This window comes from Vigna radiata, unplaced genomic scaffold, assembly GCF_000741045.1.
Source record: "Vigna radiata var. radiata cultivar VC1973A unplaced genomic scaffold, Vradiata_ver6 scaffold_187, whole genome shotgun sequence".
Lineage (NCBI taxonomy): Eukaryota > Viridiplantae > Streptophyta > Magnoliopsida > Fabales > Fabaceae > Vigna > Vigna radiata.
This window is the reverse complement of record NW_014541998.1, coordinates 92,772-104,631: the sequence shown is the minus strand read 5'-3', so window position 1 is coordinate 104,631 and position 11,860 is coordinate 92,772. Positions and strand designations below refer to the sequence as shown.

General features: G+C 35.0%; 1 protein-coding gene across 2 annotated transcripts in view; it reads left to right on the top strand.

Annotated features, from left to right (window-relative positions):
- Positions 1-1,917: 1,917 nt before the first annotated feature.
- The window catches only part of LOC106778795 (uncharacterized protein At1g04910), a 20,969-nt gene continuing 11,026 nt past the window's right edge, over positions 1,918-11,860 (top strand). For both annotated transcript variants that reach the window (XM_014666791.2, XM_022776322.1), the window contains exons 1-3: positions 1,918-2,374; positions 2,803-2,877; positions 3,411-3,510. In XM_014666791.2, coding sequence (XP_014522277.1) covers positions 2,225-2,374; positions 2,803-2,877; positions 3,411-3,510 — 325 coding nt within the window. In that variant the 5' untranslated portion in view covers positions 1,918-2,224. The remainder of the gene's footprint in view (positions 2,375-2,802; positions 2,878-3,410; positions 3,511-11,860) is intronic.

Below are 11,860 nucleotides of genomic sequence, written 5' to 3'. Positions count from 1 at the left end.
ATCTTCCCGCATCACACGACCGAAGAGGATTTCTTTCCCGCATCACACAGCCGAAAGAGTCATCACTAGCAAATCATCATCTTCCCGCATCACACAGTCGAAAGAGTCATCCTTACCAAATCATCATTGTCCACAATCCTATCCTCACTCTCACGTAACGTCCTATTAAATCCATGGTTCATCCACAAGTCATTCCTCTCCTCTTTGTTTCCACCAACCACACTTCAACTTTATCCCTTATTACATAACCCTTTCTACCTTTACCCAACCAACCCAGAAATACATCCTACCATTTACGTTATTCTCTCAACCCATCCTCATTATCCCTTGTGATACCAAGGAGAGAAAGAACAATACCACCCACACACAACGCAATATATAATAAGAATTAAAATAAAATACAAAATACTACGTACACAAGATAATTCTAGATTACTAAAACCTTACCCTCTACGCATATATAAAACCCATAAACTAATCCTACCTTTCTAATAAAACATTACCCGAAAAGATAAAAACAACCTACTACAATGACTAAAATTAAAACGTCTTTCTCTCTCCAACTTTTCTTCCCTAATTTTCTCTAACTTCCAATAACTCTTTCTCATTTATTTTTCTTTTTCATCTTCCTAACATATGATATAATATATATAAACATATAACTTTATTATATAATATATTATATATAAACACGTAACATATAAGTAATTATAATATAATATATTATATTTAAACACATTATCAATAAATAACTATAATATAATATATTATATATAAACAAATAATTTATAAGTAACTATAATATATATATATATATATAACTAATTCTTTTTAAAATAATAATAACTAAATTTTTTAAAAGATTTACATAATATTATTTTATTAAATATCCAGATTAATTAATTTGCATATTTTTCCTTTCTACACCCTCCTTTAATTAATTTCTACACCAATTAAATAAAAGTAAAAGATTCTTTTACTCCTAAGCAAAAATATAAAAATAATAAAATAATATAACAATTAGATTCTAACAAAAAATATAAACTCAAGAACACTAATCTCGAAACAAAAATCCAAAGTCTCAAAACAACTTTATTTTTAAAAACTCTTTCTCACCGGATCTTACAGGAAATATAGAATATTTTTGAAATAAATAAAAATAGTGGAGAAATGGAGGGAGCAACACTCAAAAACGAGTCACAATGAGTATCGAGATTACAGAGATAATATTTAGTCATGTTTAAAATTTAAACATTATATTTAAGGGTTTGAAACAAATTAGTTGACTAATGAGATTAATATTTCAAAATATTAAAAAAGTATTTTTATTTTATATTTAGAGATTAAGTAGGACAGACTGAGTAATAATACTCTAAAGATCAATTAAAGTTTAAATATTATTTTATAATTGTATTAAAATTTCATTTAAGTTGACTAATACTATGAATTCGTTATTATTTACGACAGTTACAGTAATAAAGGTGTAATTTTAGTTTGATTTAATTACTTATTTGTTCAAACGAGCAGTTGTTTTAATCTTTTTAATACTATTATTTATTTCACATCATTAATTGCAGTTGGCTTTCCTAAGACTCTTTATTGATTGTGAACTAAATTGTGAGATTTACTGTTATAAAGCTTTTATTTTAATTTAAGTTTAATTTCGAATTTATTTTTGTAATTGCAACTTTTTTAATTCTTGAGCTTAAAGCATTTTGTTTCAAGTTTCGACACATTATTTTTTAAATTTGTTAGTCTTAATGATGTTATTTTAATCTCTTACATAAGTAAATAATTAGTTAATGTAATGCGAAGTAAGTAAACATTTAATTTAAAAATAACAAAGTGACGCATTTTACGGTGGCTAAATTCTGTGCTTAATATTAAGAAAGAACACCGAATCTCATAATCCGAAGGAAAAAGACAGTCACTGTTCAACCTTAAGAAAAGCCAAAAACCAGAAACCAACCAAACACACCATTCACTTTTGTTGTCACACTCATCCATTTCACCATCACACACTGTTCACTGTCTCTCATACCCCCAACAAGTTTCACTCCCATAGATTCACACAAACAATACTTCTTCTCAATCTCAATTTCATGTTTTCATCTCTTCTTTCCCCAACTGAGTGCCGACACTCTTCTACTTCGTTATTCTTTCTAATCGACAAAGGCTTTATCTTTGGGTTGAATCGGTGACCCAATAGGGAGAGAGGACTGGAATGCAGAGGCGCAAGTGGATTCCGTTGGCGCTGCTAAGAAAGTTGCTCATTTCAGCCATAGGCTGCATAGCGTTTGTGGCTCTCTTCTCTGTGCGCATACACATTGTTCCTTCCTCTAAGGATCAAAGGTTCAACGACAAGATCTCCACGGTTTGTTTCGTCTTTTTCTTTGTTTGTTTTGGTTTCTCTGTTGCTATTCATTTCCTTTGTTAAATTAAAAAAAAAATGTTTAAGGTCATATTGCTGCACGGCTATACGAGGAACTTTGATTTTGTTTAGGGAGTTCCTTGACCCTTTTCAATGATGCAGAGTAAACAATTGTTAATTTGTGGGTATAATTTAGGATTGTTTTAGGGTTTTCCTGTTGTCACTGTTTTGTTTTTCAGTACTTTGTTGACTTCAAGACTTGCATTAAGAGTATCCAATCTGAAAATAAATATTTGGTTAATGCTTTCTGTACTTTTTTTAGTGAATTGGATTTTATTTCGGGAATTTTTGTTTTTGGTGATATCGATTGATACCTTAATAATGTTAGTGATTTCTTGGCTAATCTGTCGTTGTTTTTCAAATTTTGACAGGCTCAGGATCTGCACAGCTGGACGCGGGAGCTCGCACCGCCACATTTGTCCAAAGCTCCACTTTCTACTCCCAAGGTTTGAGCTTCATGTGAACACTGTCATGAATTATTTGGTGGTCTGGTGTTTGAAAGCTGAGAAAATGTGATAGAGAAACAAAATCATGTACAATAGCTTCATATCAAGCATACATTTTTATTCATTTATTTATGATATATGATGAAAAGTGCACCACCAAATGGTGTGTACGAGATTGAAAGGAATGATCCGATGGAACATATAGATAGAGACTGGAAGAAAAGAGGTGGAAGAACAAAAAGAAGAGAAATTAGGTGTATATTCTTGTTTTCCCTTTATTTATTTCCTCTCTGATACCCGCTAACCAGGTCGGGGATTTTTTATGTGCCATTATCATTTTTGTCTCTGTTGGTTCTGCTCATTGGTAATGTTTATGCATCTCATCCGATGTGTAATTATGTGACTTTAAACTTGTTTGATATAGTTTTAGCACATGCCTAGAGAGGTTGGTGTTTATCGTGTTCATAGGAAGATATATTTAAATTATGAAAAGCAGTTATGTGCCATTCATGTTTGCACTCTTGCTTTTACAGTTGAGTGGTACAAGAGGGTACTTAGATTACCAGAAGTTGTGGAAGCCTCCATCAAATCGTGGGTTTTTGCCCTGTACAAAGCCCACACCTAAATACACTAGTAAGGAACTTAAATTTTCTTATCAGGTTGTAATATGAATTGTATTGGTACTTGTTCTAGCCAAGAGAGATGATGATCCCCTTATGCTGTCTTTTCTGGGTCATTATCAACTCTCTTTACATCTGACTATCCTTCGGGATTTGTAATTTTTGTGCTAAAGTTAAGATCCTTATCCTTAATTTTATGCTTTGCATTTATTGTTTATTTTCTTATTTTGGTGATTATTTGATCCTAATTACTTGTATTAGAATTTGCGATATTGTTTGACAACTTTGTTTCGAATTATGTATTTATTCTTGTATAATTGTGATAAAATCATTCTATATTAGAATAACAAATATATTCTCATTTATTTGTTAATATCTGTTATTATATTCCTAATTTAGTCTTATGTGATAAGCCTTATTCTGAGTAGGTTGAAATCCTACCTATCACTACACAAGCCCAAGTATGAGCAACACGACTTATTTTTAGGCAGGTCGGAATCCTACCTATCATTACACAACCCCAAGTCTTTGAGGGATAAGACTTATTTTTAGGCAGATTGGAATCCTACCAATCACTACAAAATCCCCAAGTCTTTGAACATTAAGACTTATTTTAAGGTAGGTCGGAGTCCTACCTATAACTCAACAAGCCCCAAGTCTGAGTTATAAGACTTATGTCTTTAATAGGTGGGACCTACACCTACATGTCATTTGTCTTTCACTTTCCAGGTACTTTCCATGTGTTTTTTCTTGATTGGTGGTCGTTTGAAATGCTTCAAATTTTGCAGTTACACTTTTCTTATGTTTTCCTTCCCTCAACATTCCCTCATTTCTCCACTTTTCATCTTCCAAGGTACACTACGCTTCTCCCTTCTTTCTTTTTAACCTTGCTTATTCCTAGTCTTAGTGAATTCTTCCTCTTTTCTTCTCCATGGATTATTATGCAATGTATCCGTGGTCCAAGCTTGATATTCTTAAGGAAACTACTTTGTACACCACAACCAAAAAAGTTCACTCTTTTTGCCCTGTACAAGCACTAAGTCATTTTGGTGATGAGAAGGATGTAGAGGTTCTTCCTTGTTCCCCTTGTTCTTTTAATTTTAGTCATCATTTTTTACCTAACTAACATGTCCCTTTTCATTGTTGAGAACACAATGGCCCTATCCATAAGGAAATGGCTCATCGCCTAAAGGCCATGTAGGGTAAGGGACCACTCCAAGAGACTGAAGATTACTAAAAGGATGGAAAGTGGGTTCCGATGAAAGCATGCTTGAGAGAAAGCTGGTTAAGAAAGAGAAGTTGATAGTCACCACTCAGTTTTTGACAATGGTCATGTGGTCGAAAATGATGTTCATCCTGACATCGATTAGGATCCTTGTGATAAGCTCACTTGGTCATCCATATGCCATGATATAGAAAAGAGCCTATCCCAAGCTTCGATTTTCCTTGCTATTGCTAACATTAGGAATCAAGTTAGGATGCCAAAGAAGCTGTATAGGCCAAAAGCTTAGCCTTGGCAAACTATGAAGTTGAACATTTTAGTAGATCACTAGATGAGGCGATTCAAGAATGTGATGAACATTTTTCCAAGCTTAAGTGTACCTTGGAGGGTTTGAAGAAATCTAGGGACAAACATAGGATTGATAAGGAGTCATGGTCAGTCGTCGAGGCTTCTTTCAAGATGGACAAGGTTTCCCTTGAAATCACTTTTATCGAAGCTTAGGGTGAAATCGCTCAAATTTTTGTGGAAGGTTTTAATGGTGCTATCCAACAAATGCAAGGGTTACACCCTACTTCTGGTATATCCTTGTTGAATCCTTTCAAGATTGTTGTGGATGGAAAAATTGTTCATGAACATGTTTAATCATTTGAAATTTGTTTTTACCTTTACCAAAATAATACTTATGTTGCTTTTTTTGTATCCATCTATATTTTTTTCTATTTGTATCTATTAGATATATTGTGTTTTATGTTAATTAGGGAAACATAGATATTTGATATTGTTTGATAGTTCATAATTTTAGTCTTGGTCTTGATAAGTTATCTCTTAGATCACACAAATGTGTATTTTTAGGATTTCCTCTATCACAAAAGGGATATAAGTGTTTCTCTCCTCTTAATCGCTATTTTAGTTCCACAAATGTCACCTTCAATGAATCTTCCTTTTACTTTAAGGGTCCTTCTTCTTCTTCTGATGTGTCTCAATCTACTATAGTTAATATTCCTGTTGTCTGTGATCTTGCAATTATGCCTAGTCCACCGTCAGATTCTCCTTTTCCACCTCCACTTCAGGTTTGTAGTCGAAGACATCATTCCCAACAACCACCAAGTGACTCACTTCAAGTGCCAACTATTTTGTCTCCTTCGGCTCCAAGAACCGAGTCTGACCTTCCAATAGCTTTTCGTAAATGTATACATTCTACTCGTAATCCCTCTCCACATTATATTGCTTTGAGTTACCATAAAGATCCTGATGGTACTATTGATTGCCTCAAAGCTTGACTTGTAGCCAAAGGTTGCACACAAATTTTTGGATTGGATTATGGAGATACTTTTCCTTAAGTGGTAAAGATTGCTTCTATTCATTTATTTTTGGCCATGGTTGCTCTTCAACGATAACCTCTTTATCAACTTGATGTCAAAAATGTTTTCCTCAATGGAGATTTGCAGGAAGAAATTTCTATAGAGCAACTTCCCAGATTTTTTGCTTAAGGGGAGTCTTCTGTATTGATATATCGTCTTCACAAATCTTTATATGGCCTAAAACAATCTCTTAGGACTTGGTTTGGAAAATTTAGCAGCAAGGTTTAACAGTTTGGTATGACTTGAAGTAGTAAGGCAGATCATTTAGTCTTTTACCATCATTCAAGTATTGGATGTGTCTAATTGATAATATATGTTGATGACATTGTTCTTATAGGCAGTGACTACCATGGCATCTCCCAGATGAAACAACACCTTTGCCACCATTTTCTAACCAAAGATCATGGAAAACTCAGATACTTCTTGGGTATTAAGGTAGCACAATCCAATGAAGGTATTGCTATATCTTAAAAGAAGTATGCATTGAATATTTTGGAGGTATCTGGGTTCATAATTTCAAAATCTCTTGACACACCCATGGATTCTAATACCAAACTCCTACCAAATCAGGGGGGCCTATTTCAGATGTTGAGCAATATAGAAGATTGGTTGGAAAATTAAATTACCTTACAGTTACTCATCTTGACATTACCTTATAGTTACTCATCTTGACATTTCCTTTGTAGTTAGTATGGTTATTATTTGCGCTAAAGGTCAAGTGTAAAGATTGTTCCAACATTACTCCATCCGGTCTTCCAATATTATGCTAAGCCTACTTCTAGATTAAATGATTCAACTATTGATAATATCAGTGTTGAACCCTTTTGTTCTGTTGAGGTAAAAGTGCCAATTTTTCATTGAAGTTTGAGAGTGATTAAGCTTTCATTGGTCCTCTTGGCTCAAAATAGATGTCATATTGTGATAACTCAATTGTCCACTTCATCACGTGACCAACTATATCTACTTTTTGCAGCACTTGCCTCATGGGTAAATCTATTTTTATAATCATGTTAAATACCTCAGATGACGACATGCGAAAAGAATTGCTAATGCAACTCTCTATCTTTTGATACTTCAACTCTTCCCCTATAAAACTCTACTGACAAAAATAAGTAGTTTTGTTCTCCTAAGATCTCTTTAACAAGAGCTTTACTCATTGCATAATCGGTTATGATGATGTACACATATATTAACAAAGTCTCCTTAAGTTTCAACAAGATTGGGGAATTAGATAATACCTTTTAAGCTTTTTGAAGTCCTCCTCGCAATCCTTGGTCTGATGAAACCACTCACTCCTCGTTAAACATTTGAAATAAGGGGGACCTTTATTTCCCATTACTAATAAGAACCTTGATAGTGATGTCAACCTTCCAATTACTTGCCGTAACTCTTTCAAACTTGTTGGGCTTCTCATATTTATGATAGTTGTACACTTGTTTGGGTTGACTTCTTACTGAACATAATGCAAAATAGGTTCGAGATTAATTTTCCTAGTGTAGAAAATACACACAGTGTTAGGTTTCTTTTGTCAAGAAACCAATCTTTCACTCCTCACAGTACCCACTCACACACAAAAGAAAGAATATGAATGTATATTGCTTACGTAATCAAAGAATGAAGTGTTTACAATCTTCCCCCAAGAGAGCACTCTCCCTTGTCAATACATTGAAATATCAAAAACTACTCTGCCACCAGACCTTCCTACCTTCTTATAAAGGCAACCCACCTCTAACTACCCAACAACAATTAATTCTTAAACTGTTTTCTCGGTCCTGCCCTTATTACCCATTATAACCTATCATGTTATATCCTATCACAGGTTGGACCAAATTGTTAGGTTTCTTTTGTTAAGAAACCAATCTTTCAGTCCTCACAGTACCCACTCAAACACAAAAGAAAGAATATGAATGTATATTGCTTCTGTAATCAAAGAATAAAGTGTTTACAATCTTTCCCCAAGGGAGCACTCTCCCTCCATAGGAACAACCTCCTGTCAATACACTGAAATATCAAAAACTACTCTACCACCAAACCCCCCCTGCCTTCTTATAAAGGCAACCCACTTCTAACTACGCAACAACAATTAATTCCTAAATTGTTTTCTCTGTCCTGCCCCTATTCCATTATAACCTATCATATTATATCTTATCACATAGGGTACTTACTTTATTTATAATAAAGGAAATATGGATTAAGCCTAAAATACAAATAAAAAATAATAACAGAGTAACAGAAGATAAGTAACTAAAGATAATAATATTTTTGGAGATGTTAACCCCCCTACAAACACCGCTGATAGTTCCATCTGGTTGTTTTCCAGCTCCCCTTTTGCCTCATCACCCCCTTCTTCTACCTCTTCGGCCAGAATCAACATTCTTAACCCTCTTTCTGGGCAACGATGCCCTGGAGAAAAAGGCCTGCCGCACCTGAAACATTTTCCTTCTTCCCGCCTCCTTCGAACGCCAACAATTCCACCCGTTTCCTCCAATTCGCTGGTCCTTCTTGATTTCCCGCGCCCTTTCTTTCTCCCTCTCCGTCGTGCCCACCGTCGTTGTTATCATTCACCGACGATTGATTGTCCCTTGGATGGTTTCCGTTTGGGTCGCGCTTGCGATCCCCCAACATCTTCAAGATCGCCTGAACATCCTGCCGCATGGCCTCATAGTTCGCCTGAGGGCCCCCGTCTCATGGTGCAAGTACACCGTGTCGGCCTTCGTCTCAGCCACCGCGATCTCAACCACCTCCAATTGACCTTCAACTGTTGTCACTCTTCCCTCCATCATGCGCGTCAAACACCCCTCTCCAATAGGGATCCGGCAGATCGGACCAATTGATAGATTTCCGATAAAGAAACCTAATCAAGAACTCACTACACCTCACGAAACAGGCAAGCAAAGAAAGAAAAAGAATCTGAATACATATTATTCACAAAGAATCCTTTGTAAACAAGGGCTTAACCCCTTTCCTCAGGACTATGCCGGTTAACAAATCAACTGTCAAAAGTCCCTCTCTAACTAACTCCCCCACTATTTATACACTTCTATTCCCGCCCATACTATTTGTAATAGACAGTTAGTCGATTATTGTTAATTGTCTGTCTTCCTTCTCTCGTAAACTTTCCATCTCTTTTCATTCCCATAATAGTTAGTTTTGGAATTTGTAAAGTCTAGACTGGATTATTGTTCCAGTGGAGGAAGGGAGGCTTCCTTGGTGTATTGGGGTTTGTTTCATTCATTATACAGCAATAAACATACTTTCTTTTACTGTTTCTGTTAGTTCTGGTGTGTGTGGAGTGCACTGTTAGACTTCTTGATCAAAGAGATCTAACATCACCATTCGGTAAACACACCTCTTTCAACTCCTCTATTGGTGGTGGCCTGTGGTCTTTGTGCACTATCAATGGATCCAGATCAAGTTACATTTTTACTACCATCAAGGACTAGCAAACTTCTCCGATTCCTTGTACTTCCCTCAAAGCATTTTCATGCAACACCTTAGTCCACCTTTAGAACTCCTATCAAACCTTTGTCAGTTTGATATTTTACTTTTAAATGTAAAGTAGAAACTATTGCTCCCATCACAACCATATATTTTTCCGTAAGAGTTTTAGCATCCTCCTTTCACCAAATGTTCAAATCTCTGTATATTCTTGCACCTATACCTCTTCTAAAAATCCCATGAGCGGCACATCATAGGCTAACGAACAATCACTAGAGATGCTCAACTTAATAAATGTATCTCGGAGGAGAAAGTTTATTTAGCTACCCTGATCGACTTGTACTCTATGAACATTTTGACTTTTAATTACTACCAAAATGATTATTGGTGTCTTCAACTCCTTTGAAAATCTGACGAATTAAAAATCTAGCATTTGTCGATTTAGTTGCTTGCTTTATGGCTAAAACCACTTGTCTCGAATGATAGTTGTTTTCAATCCATGATCCCTTCCCCAAACTTCTATTCGTGTGGTTTTCTTTGCGCTCCTCTTTCTGCTTTGATGCCATCACCTCTTTGTCCTTGGTGTGGGATGTTGCTCGATACTGAATCTCCATCATATTTTGGGGTTGTCTTTGAATTAAAGATTCCCCAAAGGCTTTTTCACTCAAAATTGTAAAAGAGCGTCAATGAACATGTTCTCATTCGGTTAAGGTATTTGCACTAAGCCTCATTGAAGCCCCAAATATTTTTTTAAAGATTCACTTTTTTGTTGCCAAACATAAAAAAAGTAGCCTATTCTTGGTGGTTTAATATTGTTTGTTGCAAAATGTGCTATATACAAACGTGAGAATACATAAAAAGACGTTATTGTTTCCTTTGCCAAATTACTAAACCAATCCAACACTACTCTAATGAGCATTCTTGCAAACATCTTACACCTTACCCCATCCATAACCCCACTAATGAGCATTTGTGCTCTAAACACCTTCACATGAGCTATGATCTCGTGTTCATGTGAAGACGTTCTCCTTTGGTGTGACATAATGCTGAGGTATGGGCTCTCCTAGTATGTCCATTGAAAAAGGCTTAAAATCCTCTTTCTCATCCAACTCCTGTTGTTGTCCTACTTCTTGTTTTCGAATTAATTGTTGAAGCTCGTCATTTCTCCTCCTCAACTCCTCGTGCTCTTTCAAGGATACCTTATTAAATGTCGAGACTCCTCCCCATCCTTCGAAACTCCTGCTTAGTTGGGTTTCCACTGTCTGCTACCTAGCGTCAAACCACTGTCTCAATGAATTCCCATTTCTATTATTATATATTGTTTTTTTTTCTTCTATATATCTATATAATTGAATTGAAATTCTCATTCTATCAACTATTTTGATTTACTTTTTTAAGTAAAATGTAAGTTCCTATTAATAAAAAGTGATATTTATCTATATAGAGATACATATAGATATTCTATATTATTCAATACTAGACTACGTATGAATAGATTTATAGTATTTAATTTGAATATTCTATTCATAAAAGAAAAAACTGTAAATGAAATAGAAATTTAGAAAATATATGATCCTACATTAGTTTCCTAGACAAAATAAAAGTCAATTCACAACCAAAATTCAAGAATAAGTTTCTGTGATGAAAGGAGAGAAATATGTCTTAAGATCCTATAGATATAAGAAGTGAAAGAAGGGATCATTTGTTTCTTGAACAGTTCTGAAAAAAAATAATTTCTATCAGATTTTAGAGTCATAGCAGATTTTATGATTGATGACTTGGAAGATTTTCTAATTCCTCTACCATAGTGTTGGGAATAATCTAAGTGTGAGTCTAATTCCCACATTGGGTAAAAATGACAAAGTTAAACACCATAACAGAAAAAAAAACCCATAAAGCCAATGTCTCAAAATTTTAGGTTAAAAGTTGTGTCAATTCTTTATGTGGATTGGACTGATGTCATATATGATGTCGTATTGCTTGGTTTTCTGGCTCTCCCTCCCTATGCCACTGCTCTCCTTGTTCCCCTCATCTTCTTACTATCCTGTGGTTCATGAATAATTATACCTGCCCCATGGTGGATGCACATGTTGGTATCGGAGGGATTAATTTTTAAAAGAGTTTCGCGCAGCGGATTAAAAACTCAGAGAGCGTAAAGCGTAACAAGTCACAGTTGAAACAATTCTGCCTTTTTAAGTCAAACAATTTTCTTTCAGAAAATTTACCAAGCAGATAACNTGCGTTAATAATAAAATGAGTATAGGGCAGAAGAAAATCACACAGGGATTTTTATACTGGTTCGATTCAACAGAATCTACGTCCAGTCGTTAATCACTACAAAG